Source organism: Nymphalis io, chromosome 13 (assembly GCF_905147045.1).
Source record: "Nymphalis io chromosome 13, ilAglIoxx1.1, whole genome shotgun sequence".
Classification (NCBI taxonomy): domain Eukaryota; kingdom Metazoa; phylum Arthropoda; class Insecta; order Lepidoptera; family Nymphalidae; genus Nymphalis; species Nymphalis io.
Genome location: NC_065900.1, coordinates 2,619,042 through 2,638,548, shown reverse-complemented (window position 1 = coordinate 2,638,548; position 19,507 = coordinate 2,619,042). Strand labels below are relative to the sequence as shown.

At 31.7% G+C, this 19,507-nt stretch overlaps 3 protein-coding genes across 4 annotated transcripts in view; all 3 read left to right on the top strand.

The window, feature by feature from the left end:
• The first annotated feature begins 324 nt into the window (after positions 1-324).
• LOC126772854 (trypsin-1-like) lies at positions 325-14,825 on the top strand. Its single transcript, XM_050493461.1, has 6 exons — positions 325-594; positions 7,388-7,547; positions 11,687-11,877; positions 12,648-12,739; positions 13,248-13,410; positions 13,843-14,825. The coding sequence occupies exons 1-6, from the start codon at positions 534-536 to the stop codon at positions 13,980-13,982; spliced, it is 807 nt and encodes a 268-aa protein (XP_050349418.1). The 5' UTR covers positions 325-533; the 3' UTR covers positions 13,983-14,825.
• LOC126772874 (ADP-ribosylation factor-like protein 6-interacting protein 4) overlaps positions 8,405-19,507 on the top strand; it is a 143,118-nt gene continuing 132,015 nt past the window's right edge. The window contains exon 1 of the mRNA XM_050493481.1: positions 8,405-8,425. The gene's annotated coding sequence lies outside the window, so the exon portion shown is untranslated. The remainder of the gene's footprint in view (positions 8,426-19,507) is intronic.
• Positions 16,326-19,256, top strand: LOC126772836 (polycomb protein EED-like). Of its 2 annotated transcripts, XM_050493436.1 has the most exons (7): positions 16,342-16,485; positions 16,705-16,844; positions 16,917-17,088; positions 17,957-18,496; positions 18,566-18,718; positions 18,792-18,908; positions 18,991-19,256. In XM_050493436.1, the coding sequence occupies exons 1-7, from the start codon at positions 16,462-16,464 to the stop codon at positions 19,081-19,083; spliced, it is 1,239 nt and encodes a 412-aa protein (XP_050349393.1). In that variant the 5' UTR covers positions 16,342-16,461; the 3' UTR covers positions 19,084-19,256. The 2 variants fall into 2 exon arrangements, with proteins under 2 accessions (XP_050349394.1, XP_050349393.1); XM_050493437.1 differs by lacking the exon at positions 16,705-16,844 and having other exon boundaries at positions 16,326-16,485.

Sequence of the window (19,507 nt, the reverse complement as noted above, 5' to 3'; positions counted from 1 at the left end):
TTTTAATCTTTAACATGCCTTAGAGCTGATGTAAGTTAAAAGCAATGTGATGATGAATGGCCGATTTATTTTTAATCGACGTAATAACTAACCTCTAATAAATCTGTCATAAAAAACAAAATAATTAACACAACTATAAACAACGTACGTAATACTTAAATATAATGCACCAGTTAACGGGGGACAGAGAAATAATTAGTGGAATATTTACCGAAAGTTTCGAATATCGGTCAGATAAATTTCGGTGACACACAGACTCAGGTGACCGTAACTCAACTATTGAATAGATATGAAGGTCACTATCTAATCCTTCCATCGATCCTCCAGTACGATGTACCCGGGCCGCGAGAGCAGTGGGGTGACGCGTCGCCCACCAGTGTCACTCGGTCTGCGTTCAGTCGTCGCGTATCCGTGAACTTGGCCTGGTCCGATCACCCTGGCCCCGAGGCCTTATCAGAGGCGCCGCCCGCGGCCTATAATAGCTGGGCCGGCGTCTCCCTTTGCCTCCAGATTGGACTGCGACTCCGGCAGACATGTTTCGCGCTTTGTGCCTTCTAGCTGTGCTTGCATCCGCCAGCGCCTGCAAGCCCTGCAGTGAGTGTTAATATCAATCTAATTCCTTATAATTAATATCAAAGCATATACAAATGATCAGTGGCTGCTTATGTGTCACGCAGTGTTATATAGCAGTCTAATACAATACGAATTGTGTTCAAATATGTGATTGTTTATTGTGTTTACATCTTGGTAAGTGATAAGAGTAATAATAGAGATAATTTATATAGATGAATTTAAATACAGATAAATAACATAATTTATATCTAATAAGTATCGGTTTATAAACACGATCATATCAATTAACAAAAACTATGTTAATATACAAGGTCATTAAATAAACAAAATAAATATTTAATAAATTATTTATTAGATAAATATTTAATAAATTATTTATTAGATAAAATAAAATGTAATTGTAGAATTAATTTACTTAAAATTTCTAACTTAATAAATCAAGATGCAATCACTCGATTATCGGAACCAAACTTCCTTATACTGATTTAATATGCGGAGATTCTTGATGAAATGCAAATCAGTTATAAAAACACTCAAAAAAAAGAAATCGATGCACGTACATGAATGTGAAGTGTTCATTTTTAATTTCTAAATACATTCAATTTTCGTTTCTTGTCTTACGTCACGTAGTGAGCTAATATCTTTGTGTTTTTCTCTAAAAACACAAAGATATTAGCTGATGATAGTAGAAGACTCTCTAGTCTTCTACTTATACCAGTGTTGTATATACCGCAAGAGATGGTATAGAAAAACAAACAAACACTAGCGATATCTATTTATAACTATGTTATTATATAAAAACTAGGCGTTTGTTTGTATGTTGCAAGTAATACATTTATTTCATATTCAATAAAATACTACATAATTTACGATATATCGTATACTCGCACAAAACTTTTTACATATTTTGAATCATCCTTATAATCAGATTTTATTTGTGACGCTTATTAATGTATTATATTTATTTATCTTAAAAAAAACCAATGCTCTTTTAATAAAAGATAATATATTTATTTGTTTATATTATGTTCTTTTACTAAAAATATATTTGAGAAATCTTATTTTCCATAACGTAAAAATAGTTCTTTGATAGTTTTAAATAATAAGCAAATGTGTAAAAAAACATACATCTTATAATTTTTATTGATTTAATTCTGTTAGTAGTAGGTAAGTTTGTGTATATATATATTTTTTTAAGCAAAAATATTAGCAAAGAGGTCAAGTCAGTAAAGGCGTGGGAGATTGAATTATGTGACCTGTATATAGCAGCGGGCTTTGTTTATGATAAAAATATATGGATATAAAGCTATTGATGCTCATAAGTCCATTTGTGCATTTTATTGGGTTATTTCTATTTTAGACTTCAATTATTAAGTAATTATAAAAGGAAAAATAAACAGTAAAGATTACCAAGGATTGAAAAAAAAAATTCTTCGCTTTAGTTAAGTTGCCTTTTTTACATTTTCTTAACGGGCATAACTTGCATGTTAAAGTAAGAGCAATAACCAAATTAATTAAGACACAATGTTTAATTTTGTTTTGTTTTTTTTAAACAAGTTGTGTAAATAATATTTTTATAATATAATATAATTAATGGAAATGATACAAATAGAAAAAGTATCACGAACATTAATTATAGACTTAGATTTGAATTTGACAGCTCAATTATACAATGAATATTTAATTATCTAAAATCGATTATATGGATGGCAAAATTTCAGACAATCAACATTATTGTGAAATCTTTACAATGATTTACTATGAGCATGGGAAACTCGTTGTCACTCCGGTCGTATTAATAAGTCCCATAAGAGTAAGAAAAAAATGCACCTATGTTTATGCAGTTATGTGCAATAATATACAATACGACGAGTCGGTTGGCGTGGTTGGTGGATGCTTGCCTTTCACGCCGAAGGTTGTGGGTTCGATTTCCACCCAGGATAGACATTTGTGTCCATGAACATTTCTGTTTGACCTGAGTCTGGGTGTAATTATCTATGTAAGTATGTATTTACAAAAGAAAAATAATATTTGTATTATATCAGTTGTCCGGTTTCCATAGCACAAGCTCTGTACAAGCTTAATTTGGGATCAGATGGCCGTGTGTGAAAAATGTCCCAGGATATTATTATTATTATTATAATATCATCTTCAGCGCATTTGACTAGATTATGAGAGTAGCCACCGTGGCCGAAATCGGTCAGTGGGACATCATATATTTGTGAATACAGTCTAAATTATTACATTACATAAATATTTTGAAACTATGTCAATGCCGTTAATTGTTAAAAAATATCGGACTACACATTGCGGTAATTTTTATTGAATGCTTTACAATAGTGCGTTAATTGGCCCGGATACTTTAGTGTTGTGACCGATTTGCCGAGTTATTTGTGTTCCATTGATAAAAATTGACAGCCTCACACATTACACATATAATATTGTAAAATATATATGGATTGATGTATATGTATACGCATATGTTTTTTGAAAGATTAATTTATTTCGAATTTTTTCGATTCAATTTAATATAACGAGAACAAACGGGCATTTTTAAAATATTCACTTAATTATTTGATATCAAGCGAAATACTAATTAGTTATAACCTATATATTAACCTGATTAATGAGGATTAATGCATTTATACGTTCCCTATAATTTTATTACAAGACATTTTGAGTTCCAATAAGTTTTTATTAAAACTTAAAAAATGTTAAGCAAGAAATTAAAAAAATAAAAGCAACGGTACATATCTGTCGGCTGATTTGTATAATGAACTAGCTATTCCGATTCTATTGCCTTGATCTCCTGTTCCCGTGACACTATTTGCCGAACTTCATAACGATCGGTTTAGTGGTGAAGTAAGAAACAGACGGACTTGGTTTATTTCTGTCTTAATAACTTTAACAAGATGTTACATTCCTTAATGGTTCTTTAAGCTTGTTTGAAATATTATTCTACTTACACTGTAGTTAAAGATATTCTTAAAAAAGTATATACTATAATAAATTTCATTTAGGCGGTACCGGAAAGGTGAAAGCTAGCAATTTAATAAACATCAATTAGGTCATTCTCACTTAATTTGTTACATCATACCGTATATTTGCGCCAATGGTCAACCTTAAAAAGCTATCCAAACGTGAAGCGGATAGCTCTTTCAAAAGATTTATTGTATAGCCTAAAAGTCTAAATATCGTAAAGTAAGACTCCACTCAGGTGGAAGAAATTAGTGCTAACACTTGCAACTATATTCGTTTAATTTCAAATTATAGATGTAATTCTGACTATCACAATTCCAACCTTCTAATTCCGGTCAGTTACTATGGATTTCTTAACAGAAATCCTTTCCAACTAACTTTACTTTCATTGACAATAACCGATACAGTAGGATAAAACATACTAGTGACCCATAGCAAATTCTGTTACATGGACGAATATCATTGAAATATATTCAGTGTTTTCCGCATTTAATGAGGCCAGGCCGAAAGATATAAAAAATATGTTTTTTAATAATACATTTTGTAAACAAACAAAGCCCTGCCGTAAACTTACGTAGATAAATAATTTAAAATGCTATAATACCATTTAAGTGTTCACAACGATATATTCAAATAAAAAAATTACGTAACTCCAGAAGATATTAAAAGCTAATTTGATTCACTTATCTAAAGATTTATTTTACATAAATTTATGCGTATTTAATAAGGTCTAGGCTCTTGACATGGTAACTTTCGCTACTGAAGAGCTTATTACTCAAGCGTAATATTGAATTATGGAATTACAGCGTTCAATAAGTTCGTAGTTTCCTCCTTACCAATGCTTCACGTAATAGCAAGTTACTAGTACTTACAAGATCACTTTACTTTAATCAGTTTGAAAGGAACCCAACACGGTCAATAGTTGCCTTATGTTGCAAGTTATCAGACTAATATTATAAAAGTGTTTGTATCTTTATCTGTCTGTTTGTTTCTTCATTACTTTTAAAGGATGGGATGTCATGATTTTTTACATAAAGCAACGATGAGTACGAAGATGCATATATTATGATTTAGGTACTGGATGGTGTCGCGAGGTATAGCTAGTCTTAAGCTACTAATAAATCGATAAATTAGTTTTTGCCATTACACTACTGATTATTTGATATTAAAGCAATTTAATTCAATCCAAGCGTATGTGACAAAACATACATACATCATATATTAGAAACGAACCATTCTCTTTACGATTAAATAATAAAATTAACAGACAAAGTAAATAAAAAAAAGTACAACAAATAATTTTAAAACAGACAAAAGCGTGATACACATATTGATGGAAAAAAGATACATAGAAAATTAGATGTTTTAAAGTACTCTTAAACATTTTCTGTAATTATGCAGATAGTTTAGGTCTTTATTTTCGTTATCGCCGAGAATTAACCCACTTAAGCTGCAGTTTAAACGCAAAAATTTTGCAATGTTCATGCAATGAGCTCCGTTATGATTGTCTCCTCAAACAAAGGAACTGTTCATTCGTTACTTAACGGCATAGATGAATGTTTAATTTTAAAAGAATTGACCCCCTAAACTGCCTTGTTATCTTGTATGGATATATAATTAATATACCTGTGTTATTTATTATTATTTTTCGTAAAATATTCATTCTAAATTGGTACTTGCTTTAGATATTCTGAGTAAGTGTGTTTGGTAATGAATTTTTTATTTATTTTCTAAGTAATTATTAAGATCTTCATTAATATTACACCATTTTGGCGCTTACCTCAGAATACGACGTGGGATTTACTGGTGTGAGGGCTTTGTACAAGTTCGTCTGGTTAGGTACCACCCACTCATCAGATATTCTACCGCAAAACAACAGTACTTGATATACTTGTGTTCCGGTTTAAAGGGATAGTGACCCAGTGTAATTACAGGCACAAGGGACATAACATCTCAGTTCCCAAGGTTGGTGGCGCATTGGCAATGTAAGTAAAGGCTTATATTTTTTACAATGCCATAGGCATGGGCGTTGGTGACCACTTACTATCAGGTGGCTCATATGCTTGTCCACCTACCTATTTTATAAGAAAGAGCAGTGATTCATATATCAGAGACCTGGATGTCTGCCTCATCGATTTTCTTCTTTTTTGTAAGTAACGTAACTTCCCTCTAAGAGACAGATAGATGGGCAAATTATATAACACACTTTTTTTTATTTTAAATATATATAATTTAAACATACTGGCAGAACATTTTTTTTGGTATGTTACTATGTCAATAAAGTAAATATTAGATAAAAATACTTGAAAACTAGTACTACAAAAGTCAGACGTCCGCCATATTAGCAAATCATATATAAATACCATTCCCTCGTCAATAATGTCCTCCACACCGATTTCGGCCTTTCGGCGGCCAATCTCAAGAGAGATTAGCCAACTACGCAGGAGATATAGTGCTCAAGTGTGTGCGCAAGCACAGGTGCACTCTCTATTCCCTGACTCTCATAATCCGATGGGACGGCAATCTGATACGATCGGAAGGATTCAGGCGCTGGACCAACGGCTTTACGTGCTTTCCGAGGCACGGGAGTGTACATACTTCCTACTTTTAGACTCCCGGCTGCTACTGAGAATTTTCTGGCAGAAAACCCCCAATAACTTTTTATTGGCCCAACCTGGGAATTGAACCCAGGACCTACAGGTCTTCGGCCTTACATCAAACCACTAGACCAACGAGGCAGTCAATACAAAGGAGCTCGTTTATCGAGTCATCTAAAATTTCGAGGCCGTCGAACATTTTGTACACTGTGTATTTTAAAGGATATTAAAAATAACACATATGAAAATCAAGCATTTTAATTTAAAATTTAAATCACTCATAACTATCCTTATGTATATTAGAATTTATTTGCAATAATATTTCGTTAACAAATTCCATAAAAAAGAGTATTTTGATGTTTATATCAAGCATTGTCAAATGTTTAAATATAATAAAATAATATTACATTATATGCATGCATAAAAAAGAAGCCGCGGAACAGAGATTATCTTTAAGAGACTCTCGTGATTTTTTTTTATAAAATATCATATTACATTTGTTGTAACTGATAAGATTGTTAAAATAAATACATTTTGTTCTCGTTACACGATGAAACATTTTAATTCCTCACGCCTACATTAAGAGCGCACAGTATAATCCATAATGTAGGACACAGAAAAGCGAAATAATATTTATCATTAAATTCAAGTGATTGGCAAAAATATTTGAATTATTCATATGACAATTCATTCGAATTTATTGGAATAGCGATGTCAATTTTATTATTACTAATGGTCCTTTACTGACCGACAATATTATAAACGCGAAAGTGAATTAGTTTATTTGTTTATTAGTTACACTTTCACGTTTTAATTAATCGGCATATAGCGTAGCATAAAAGTTGTCAAAGGTACAAAAAAAACATAGGGTATCTAAAACCTAGATGCTCACACGAGGGCCGCGGGTGGAAACAGATGCTAATAAAAATGAGACTTGACATTATAGACGTATAGGATACATTGTTTTCAATTCCAATTGCTTTTTTATTTTTTTACGTACTGTCATTACTAACTAAACTAGTCAAATATATTAAGATAGAACCATAGACAATTTATTACTTTCTAATAATCTGAACATGTCAGATAAGAAACTCATAAAATAGGACTCTGGAATTTACTTTGAAATAAAATTCTATAACCACCACTCGTTGGTCTAGGAAGACAAAATGTAGACACAGCTAATGATATAATTATAATGTTTGCATGTACATTATTTTTAATTAGTAAATATTTTTCAGCGTGTGGGATTGTTCGTGGGGCTCGGGTAGTGGGCGGTGGAGCAGTCACTCCTGGAGAATTTCCCTGGCTGGCGGCCGTGAAGAGAGACGGTAAGCTGATTTGCGGAGCCACAGTCGTCGCTAGGGACCACCTCATCACTGCTACACATTGTGTCTACGAGTTGGTATAATTCTAATATTATTTCAGATTTCGTCATAATATAATTATAAGTATTAATAATTAACTCAAAAACTAACCTAACCCTTAATATACCCAAATACTTAAGCTTTACTTTACCCAAAATGATATAGAAGCTACTATTAAACCATCATCAGAATTCCGGAAACAGTCGACGGATGCAATTATATTATTCTGAATCACAAATACGATCACATTTGTTAATAAATTTTACCTTAATAAATATTATTCAAACTTTCCCCGTTCATATAACAAAAAAACTACAAGTTAGGTCGAAAGTAATTCTTATTTCTTTCATCTTAAAGTTTTATAAGAATTTAGGTCAACAAATTTGAATTTTGACCGAGATATGCAATACGTGGGTCAGACTGAATAAATTGCCGATATAAACTCCATAAAAGTTCCAATGAAACAAACCTTTACATTCCCGATACAGTAATGAGGTTATTACTTTGCGTTGAGGCAGACGACTCATGCGCATTTTAACGGCGCACTCTGTAATAAATTGTTTTTTTTTCAAGATTGATTTATTAATGTTTTCAAAAAAAATGGCATGTAAACACACTTTATTTTAATTGAAACGACGTACGAAAATATTGATGATGTGTGTTATAAGAGTAATTCAGCAATGAAATTTACATGTTAGTGTAGAACTTTTATTGTTTATGAGTATATAAGCTTTTAAGAATCAAGATGGCCGATGGCATAACTCATGAATCATAATATTTAAAAACTTATAATGTATGCAGTAGATGGTTATATAAAAAAAAAACAAATTTAAAAGTCATTACATATGTCTGAATATTTAACCAACCACCTCAATACAAACTATTAGTTTGAAAATATAATAACACCACATTTGCAAACAATGGTATTATTTTAGGCGAGGTGAGGAGAGTAGGTGAAAGTTGATAATTATTGACTAAATGCATAACCGTTGTGTCAACTCAATACCGAACGTATTTTAATTAAATTTCACTTATTTATTTGCTTTTGTTAAATAAATAAGTGTGAAGAGGTGTTAAAAGTGCAAATTTATTAGCTTTCATAAAACTATTCATATACAATAACGTGAGAAGCTAACAACTACATTTGAAATAAAAATCAATTGACCCCATATTAATGTGATAGACACTTCTAATGCTGTAAAATAAGAGCCAGTAAATATCCTCCTCTTGGAGGTTTGGATTTTTTTGTGGAATTTAGGAAAATCTTGGGTAATTGGGTAAAAAAATATTAATATCTCAATTTAAACTGGAATTCAATCGCGCAAACGTATTATCAGTGTGTATATTATCTTTATCGCGTTGGTAAAATATTTATATATAAAAACATAATGAGTCACTTTTAAAGTTGTTTTAAATTGAATGTAATATTTTACGCTGTTATAACCCACTTACTTGGAAAAATACTTGAATCGATACCCAAAAGTATCGACTGTAATTAAAGGGTAGGCAATATGCGTTGCTTTTCACGTGAAACCTCTTTGATACTTAAGTACTTACACGTAGGTATATGAACGTACTTTTATATAACTTAATATAGTGAAACCTAAAGAGTCGAAAACACACGCGATGATACTTTACAATGTATTTTATTATTTTATATATCACAGAATTCTTTTTTTATAGTACTTTTTCATTATTATTAATGATAAATATAATAAGAAGAATTACAATTTAAGATCATACAGAACAACGGCTCTAATGACGAGATTTACAAAGCATTATAATACCACATTAAATTAATAAATAAATAAGTGTAGTAGGGTTAGAGTTGCCAAGTACTAAAATTTAAAATTTAGAATCAGCATTGTATTTTTAAAGAAAAAAATATTTTCTAAAGCAGAAAATACGCTTAATATAACTGACGTAACATTAATAATACAGGACATTACTTCGTTTCTCCAAGCGCTACGTGTAACTTCGTTACACCAAGATGCTGTTAAAATCTTTACAAAATTTGGTCTACCTGGCTACATAAGTATACCAAATACGACTTCAAAAAGTAATACATGTCCCGCTCAAACCTGGAGTCCGCAATATCTCTAAATCTGATTTAAATAAAATAATTACAAAGTAGATACATTAGTAGTTCTTTTCGAAACAATCCACATTCCAGATCGGTGATATCTAACTTATAAATAAGAAGTAATAAATAAAAAATGTTAATTTTCAAATATAATAAAATTCAATTTTAATTTAGCAAATAGCTACTATTAATAAAATGAAAGGTAACACAATAATAATATGAAAGTGAATTAATTTATTAGTCAAAAATTATGTAGCCATAATTCTATTCTTTGGTAAATTTTGCTTATCAATAATTGAGACAGGCAGATAAGCAGTATCAAATTTCAGATATCAAATATAAAAATATTTTTCTCACTCAAAAACGCGTTACTCAATTTACTTTATTTAGCATGCTGAAACATCATCAAAACTCAATAAAAAAATTATACGTTGCATAAATTATAATGAAAAAAACTCAAAATGAATCTTATGAGTATATTAAAATTTATTATTACCTATATACGGCGTAATGAACTCTGTTGTTACGGTAGAGCCCATTGATTATGCATTTATTACATTGATTTCAAAATATCTTTGAAGTAATAATTATAAAAACTTTCTCAAATTTTATAATTTTAATAATAACACGTTAATGACATATCCAAGACCTTATTATTATAATTTACGTAACAAAAGAACTTTCAAAACAGCCCTTTATATCATTGATGTGTCCTCTGCCTTAGGGCTCTTTCAAATTACACAACTGACCTCAAAGTATGCGTGTTATGCATGCTAAGTGTTTGTATAAGTTGCTTCTCATCTTGTGCAAATACAGCTCGCCTTAAATCAGAATATCTTACAACGAAAAGCAAACTTATATAAAATTAAAATTGTTAAATAAATTATTTATTAAATTAAAATTAATTATTATTAATATATTTAAAGTTAATATATTTTTCTACATAGTTATTAAACAATTTTAATACTTATATAAAATTAAAATTGTTTAATAATTATGTAGAAAAATATATTAACTTTTAATTCAATTATTTTTTATGGGTATGCTATTGATAAGACCAGTATGCGACTATGTAGAACCAAGGTCAGACTTGGCAAATCGGGTCTAGGTCAGTCGAGTTGGATGCGCCCGCGCACCTTTTCTTCGTTTCGTCACGCAATTACTGATCGTCTCGCTCACTTACAACGTGTTTCGACTCCGTTATGTCGCTTTTGTTAGGAACAACTTTAAACTAAAGCTAAATTTGCCGTAATTTCGCAACCAACCAATTTAAATCGACATTTAGCTAACAATGAAAGTAATGACCGCGAAATGAAAGCGAGAGTTTATTCCTATTTGATTCGAATTGAATTTCCTCAAAACAAAGCATGAAGTCTTAATAAAAATAAAACTTATTGTAATTTCATACTTGAACATATTTAGAACTCATTTAAAAAAGTAAATTTGGTTACAAAAATATATATATATAAGACAATTCCTATATATCAATATGTATATGAATATTGTTCTTAGAATACCTATCTACTTTACGTATAGATAGATTGGGTTAACGAAGCTTATGTGTACTCATAATTGTTACAAGTCACCAAGCATTCTTGTTTGAACCTACTTCCTACTTTCTACTTGTAGTAAAACCTAGTGCAAGTCCATCTGTGTAGATACTACACACTCGTAATTCTATCTCCAAACAGCAACTTCGTATTGTTATATTCCGGTTGAAAGTTTAGTGAGCCAAGTTATTAATAAACACACGAACATAACATCATATATTAATTAGCATTTGTTACACTTCTAACGATGCCAATGTCTAAGGGTATTCGTGATCGTCGTCTGTAAAAACATGATGATGCTATGTGGTCAAATCCGTCTATCCGTATACTGGCAGGCAATTTAAGAAATATATACCAGTCAAGGGTGTGTTTGTAATTACACTGGGTCAATGATTATCACACAGCAATAAAGGGCATTGGTATTTGATGATATATGAAATGATGAGTGATGACCTACTAAGAGCTTGGATAAAACCACTATCACTTGTAAAGTTCTTCTTATTGTTCAGTATCGAATACAAATATGTTATTTTTTTACAGAGTCGAAGCATCTCGCTTGACGGTACTGGTGGGAGAACACGACGTAAACAAATCAAGATCAGAAGGCATCCGTGTGTCGCATGTCTTCCAGCACCCAGACTTCAATCGGTACACCTACGACAATGACATCGCTGTACTAAGGCTCTCAGAGCCTATACCTGATAATCTATACCGCCCAGCGTGCTTGCCAGGTTTGTTATTATACGCATAAATCCCGTGACATTTTCTTATATTTACTGGTGGTAGAGCTTTGTGCAAGGTCGTCTGGGTAGGTACCACCCACTCATCAGATGTTCTACCGCAAAACAGCAGTACTTGTTATTGTTGTGTTCCGGTTTGAAGGGTGAGTGAGCCAGTGTAATTACAGGCACAAGGGACATAACATCTTAGTTCCCAAGATTAGTGGCGCATTGGTGATGTAAGCGATGGTTAACATTTCTTACAACGCCATTGTCCATGGTCGTTGGTGACCACTTACCATCAGGTGGCCCATATGCTCGTTCGCCTTCCTATTCTATAAAAAAAAATATAGTATACACATTTTCTTGAAAATGAAAATACTACGACTACTTTGTGATGACGACTACCTTATTCATTATATAAATTCATATATCGCTGAATACATTTTAAAGTCGAGTAAACACAACTTGATTCTCATATTTTTATTTTAAATTATATTCTTTGAAAATGAATAACAATTATTAAGACAATTATACTTAGGTGGTGGCTTATTTCGTCAATGACGACTATTCTCTAGTGAGATCACTTGCGCAGACATATTATTCCACTTCCCTCGCTCTCATAATCCAATGGGATGAGGAATCCTACACAACTAAAAAGACTTCAAGTGCAGAACCAACGCCTTTACGTGCTTTCTGTCGCAGACACGTGAACGTAATCACTGCCAAATTCATGACAAGAAGAATAAAAAACAAAGTACCTAAGCAAATTAATTTTCTAGATGATGAAGATACACTTGCAGGAGTAGAAGCAGTTGTATCTGGATGGGGTAGCACAATTGAAAAAGGACCTCCATCTAATATCCCCATGAAAGTAAGTTTTGAATTCAGACAGTGTTCAGTTAAGAAAGACACTGTTGTCAATTAAGACTGTAGGTAGACTGTAGGAGTGAAAAACGGTATTTACCCTTACTTAAATATCTCGCCATCGTGCGTTACTTAAAAATTGACGGTAAGCTTTTCTGATTTTAGTAATTTAAATTGTAATTTTTTTCTTATTGAAATAGATATAATTTAGAAAAAATAATTTGGAACAGAATTAAATGAGAAATAATAAAGTAGTGTGTTCGCATATTAGTATTAACTGTCCGAACTTGGCAAAGTATCCCCCAAGACATCTTTACATCTTAATTATTCCCACAAATACAGCAAATACTTCCTACGTATTTGTGTTGCCGTCCTTAATTATTTGGATCAGTAGTTTGCACCAGTATCTGTGTATATATCTTGAATTGTTTTTAACGCCTTAACGAAACATTCGTGTCATCAAGACTACGATAAGATTTGATTTTCATTTTTATCTTCCAAATTATCCATTTCAGGCGGAAGTACAAATTTGGTCACAAGAAGAATGCAGGGGCGCAGGTTACGGTCGTAGGAAAGTTACACCGCGAATGTTATGCGCGAACGCACCCGAAAGAGATTCGTGCACCGGGGATTCCGGTGGACCCTTGCTAATGGCGCAGCCGCATTATACCATTGTTGGTGGGTACATTCCTTTAAAAAATATATAATTAAATTAGTTAAAAAAACAACACATAGAAACATAGACGTTGATTTCGTCCGAATCCGTTTAGTAGCTTGAACAAGAATTTCAAAATAAGATAAAACTCGCACGGAAACATTAAATATGTTAACATATAATTATTTTTGAGAATTTGTAATATTAAATATTGTCTGTGAATAATGGTCTACACCTACCTCTAAAAAAATACAACTATGGATAATTTGAAATTTTTCTTTTAAAATTAATGATTTTGAAACATGTCTTACGTTGGTTTAGAACAATATACAATTCGAAGTCGAAACATAATCCACGCTTTTGGCCACGGCTTTTCTTGGGTATGCAATACTCAAAACAATCTTAAACTCGTTTTGTGATATCTTACTAATAATTATTTCTTGTTTATTTCATAGGAATTGTATCTTGGGGAAGAGGATGTGCAAGACAGGGCTATCCAGGTGTCTATGCGCGAGTGGACCGCTTCATGTCCTGGCTACGAGTAGCTTTAAGACATGCCTGCACTTGTCTACCGCCATCAGCGTCTTACAAATAACTTTAGAGGTTTACATAGAGGCTAAATAAATAAATTATGTACTTAGATTCAAATGAATCAAACAAACTATATTTAATGAGTTCACAAACATTTGTACATTTGTAGTGGCTCGAAAAAAATCACATTTAATTTTAAATGCCAAAAAGTTATGTCTATTACTATATAATGTTTACAAAAAATAGGGGACATGGTGACTCAAAATTTATAGCATTGGTTATATAAACCTGCAGTGAAATCTTCGTAAAGCATACAACCATTGCAAATTTCGTTACTAGTATGAAATCGCCGTGTTTTAATTACAAGTTGACGACTGTTGATATAATATTTACAACTCCAAAATGATGGCAATTTTACTTTTTTTTTTATTCTGTAAAATTATTAGTAAAAACTGACAAAGAGAAAGACGAGACATAAACTATGTAGAAGGCAGAATATATAAACTAAATTTTAGACATACCTATAGGTACATTCTCAGTTATGCATTTTGTTTTATATGAGTACCTATACAATATATTATGTTATATGTATATAATATTTGAGGATAAATGAAAAGCTTTAAATGAGACCAGAATGCCTTAGTCGTTTTGCGTAATATAGCTGTTATTATCCGAAGTAATGTTGCCATTCAAACCAAAGTGATATTGCAAGTGGCGTTTAATTTTTATTATAATTAAATGTAAGGCTATTATCATATTTATATGTATCTACGTACATAATTATCAGTATTAAGTTTAATTTTAAATACTTTTAAATTAATATAGAAAAATGGCTGTGAGTTATACATTAAGAAACTAATTAATGACAAATTATTATAATATTTTTATTTTTAACATATTTATTAAAAGACCATCATCAACTAATAAAACTGTTTGTTACCATTAATTTTATAAATCTGTTCCTTCTTAACCTAATGTAAGTACTTAACTGTTACCGTTGTATTTGTTGTAGATGTAATAAAAACATTTTTTTTTTTAATTTAGACATATTTTTCCTTATTTTACCTTCGTGAATATTTTAAATACTTCATAATAAAATATTCCTGAAAATAATAATAAAAATAATAGTGTTTAAGAGATATTTTTAATACAGTAGGTATGGCGGCAATATATTCTTGTTTTCTATTTAACCATTTACACTATATAGAAATGCATAATATAATCTTAAATTATTTTAAAATATTCTAATAATACTTCTAATTTAAGCAATATTTCATACGAATATGCTACATAATATTACTTATAAGACATAGAACCATGAGCAAATTATTTAGTAGAACACATTTTTTTACATTTTCACAACAACCCGTGATGATGTAGAACCATATATGCCATGTTTGTCTCATGGATTTTCATTGTCTTGACCACCAGCCTTAGATGCAGACAAGAGCAAATAATTTGATACTCTTTTAATCTTTACAAATTTGAATAGCTGTGGGACAACGTAGCGCCATAGCACATTAATTATCTGAACTAAATGGATTCGTATTGACAAGTAGTTATATGTAAAAAAAGTAACTTTTATTTATTTTATTTATTTATCCTTTATTCCACACAATTTACAAACCTATAAAAAAACAAGTAGAACATACGTATAGCATGCAAAGGCGGTCTTATCACTTACAGTGATCTCTTCCAGGCAACCTCTGTAAAGAGAAATATTTATGTTTTTTTTTTTTTTAAGTCAGACTCATCATCTCAGAATCACGTAGTGTGCGAACAACTTATACTTAAAATTTATTGAATACTTGTAACCAACTGGATGCGGAAGGCGGAGGACAGGGAGCTTTGGCGCACCTTGGCAGAGGCCTATGTTCAGTGGACAATGATTGGCTGTTGATGATGATGATGACTTGTAAACTTAATACAAATATGTAATATATTAACATAAATACTCTTATATATATTTATACATTAACACTTATACATACATACAAACTTAATATAATAAGAAATAAATAACTATATACATATAATAATACAACATGCTACAGTTATATTGATAAATAATAATTATGCAAACAAATCTTAAAAATATTTACGGATTCAACTTGACGAATTTCTTGAGGCATTCCATAGTTTGACTGCTTTAACCGTTAAGGAGTTGCTGTATATTTTAGTATAACTCAGAGGGTTCAGCAATTTATTATCTTGCTCAGAGCGCAAATTGATTATTGTAAGAAAGATAAGGAAGGTTATCATTTAATATGAAATATGAGCAAATCATATACCAAAATACTCGCCATCGCCCTACTCATTATAAATCCGTTAAAACTATTATTTTATTTTTCAAGCTTAGCAACACTTTTATGACACTGGGACTTGGTTTCTCCCGCGAAAATTCGACTTTGACGTTTAGGACGCCACTGTCAGCTGATAATGTCGCTTTAGTGAGAAAAAGTGATAAATATTAATGTATTTGTATTAAACATAGTATTTTGTATATTTAAGTGTAGCTAATTCTATTGAAAAAAGCTTATAGAATGAACTTTTCTGACAATGAGGCTGTAAGTACAAGTTCATTTATACCTTTCTTTGTGACTCAATAACCTGACTTTGTACTCACATTGGAATTTAATATCAATTCAAACATTTTTTTTTTTGTATTACATTCTTTTGGATACTAATTTAATTTTGTCCAGTTAAAATAATTACACAAAATATTTGAAATTAATAATTTTATGTCTATTTTTATACATTACCTCTATACAAATTTGTTGAACTAGGATGATACTTCGAGCGTTGACAGCACTTCAAACACAGATAATACGTCACGTAGCGAAACACCAACAAATACTCGCGTGAAAAAAAGAAGACGAGGGAAAAAAAAGGTTACTAAACAAGTGAAACCTCCATATAAGTTTAAGTATGTGATTATAGCAAATAGCTATTTATGTGTGTATAAATAAATTGTAATCTTAACTTTTGTGGCTTCCAGTTGCAGTGCAAAGGAAGACCATGGTCAACCTTTATTTGGATGTCAATTTAATCATCATCTGGGGGAGGGAGAGCCTCTTATATTTGCTGTTGTTGGAAGCAACAGGGTATCTGTATATGAATGCCCTGAATCAGGTGGCCTTAAGTTTCTTCAGTGTTATGCAGACCCTGATGTGAGTGAATTTATTTAAAAACGTTTCAATTTATTAGACTATTAGTAAAAATTTATAGATTAAAATATCTAAATCTTAAAGATAATAATCTGCAAGCATCATATTTAATCAATTTATACTACTTAACCAAGTGTGTAGTGTCTCCGGTCTGTATCATTCCAATTATTTATTTTTAAGTGTCATTTGGTAACTTACTATTATTTTCAAATAAGGTTGTTTTTAATTTTATTGGAATAAATTGTTTTACTCGTATTAAAATTATAAAGCTGTCGAGTTGTATGTTATAACATGCTAATCTCGAGAACTATTAGTCTAATTCACTTTATGTGCTAAATAGCATATTTTTTGAAAATGTTATATATCTTTAAGCAATGTGATGAAGAAGCGGAGCATTAATTAATCTGGCAAACGTTTGGTGAGCACTTACCATCAGGTGGCCATATGCTCGTCTGCCTTCCTATTCTATTAAAAAAAAAAAAACTGTCCATGTATTTAGTTAATAAGCTTTGTACTCATCAAGTCTCTGATACAGGCACATATAATTCAAGTAAAACTAGAAAGTACCACAGTTTTTTTTTTATAGAAAAGGGAGGCGGATAAGCATATGGGCCACCTGATGGTAAGTGGTCATCAATGCGCCACCAACCTTGGGAACTAAGATGTTATGTCCCTTGTGCCTGTAATTACACTGGCTTACTCACCCTTCAAACCAGAAAACAAAAATACCAAGTACTGCTGTTTTGTGATAGAATATCTGATGAATGGGTGGTACCTACCCAGACGAGCTTGCACAAAGCTCTACCACCAGTAACATTTATAATATTTATTTATATGCTTTTTATAAAGATGAAAAATACTATAATTCCAGGTTGATGAAACATTCTACACATGTGCATGGTCTTATGAAGAAGAGACAAACCTACCTCTCTTAGCAGTAGCGGGATCACGTGGTATCATACGTGTCTTCCACACAGCAACTCAAACTTGCATAAAGCACTATGTTGGGCACGGCCATGCTATTAATGAAGTCAAATTTCACCCTCGTGACCCCAATCTTCTTCTCTCAGCAAGCAAGGACCATGCATTGAGACTTTGGAATATTATGTCCGATGTTTGTATTGCTATATTTGGGGGTGTAGAGGGACATAGAGATGAAGTCCTGAGTGCTGATTTTGATTTGAAGGGGGAAAGAATAATGTCATGCGGAATGGATCATTCGTTAAAACTGTGGAGATTGGACAAACCATCAATGAATGAGGCCATAAAGCAGAGTTACAATTTTAATCCACACAGAGCTTTAAGACCCTTTAATTCGTTAAAGGAGCATTTTCCGGACTTTTCTACTCGAGATATACATAGGAATTATGTAGATTGTGTCAGATGGATGGGTGATTTAATTTTATCAAAAGTAAGTTACTCAACATATTAATATAATGAATTGGAATATAGTATATAAAATTATATGGTTTATTTTCAGTCATGTGAAAATGCAATAATATGCTGGAAGCCTGGTCGTCTAGAAGACACAGAAATCCGTCCTGGGGACAATACAATAACAATTGTTCATAGGTTTGACTACAAGGAATGTGAAATATGGTTCATACGTTTTGCAGTTGATTACAGTCAAAGGGTAAGATTATTTATTTCACGACTATACTTATATATGTTGGAATTAGATTTTTAATCTCGTTCAAATGATTCAGGTGATAGCTTTGGGCAATCAGTGCGGCAAGACCATGGTGTGGGAGCTGGGCAGCGTGGCGGGCGGCTCGCGCGTGTCGCAGCTCATGCACCCGCGCTGTGTGGCCGCCGTGCGACAGGTGCGCCCTCTCACTCCGACACCCACCTATATATATACGTTTCTCTTTCTTTTAATAATGGGATGTCTGTTTCATCTTACAGGTGACATTGTCAAGGAACGGCAGAGTGCTAATCACGTGCTGCGACGACGGCACAATTTGGAGGTGGGATCGAGTCAACAATGGAAACAATTAACATAGTTGAATATCAAAAGATAAGTGGATTTATTATACCACTCAAATGCGAACTACATACGGCTGTGAAAAAAGTTTACATTACAGTCTTTTCAAAATAGATTCCGTATTCATTTTTGTCAAATTTCATGTTATACAAAATCACATAGATATTTTCAATACTCATAAGTTCGAATCGAGGAATCTTTAATTTAATATAGTTTATAACAATCAATAATAAGACTGGTTTTAGTCAAATTAAAAAATATTTGTTTCATTCTTTTTTTTTTACATTTTATACTCTTTCCTATTATAGTTGTAACAACCTTTTACAAAGTATGAAAAGTTTATATAAATGATAACTTTGGGCAATTTTAAAGCCTCTGATCAATTTCAGCGGTATCATCTTTTAGTAATACAACTTTGATGAAAATATAGTTAAACAA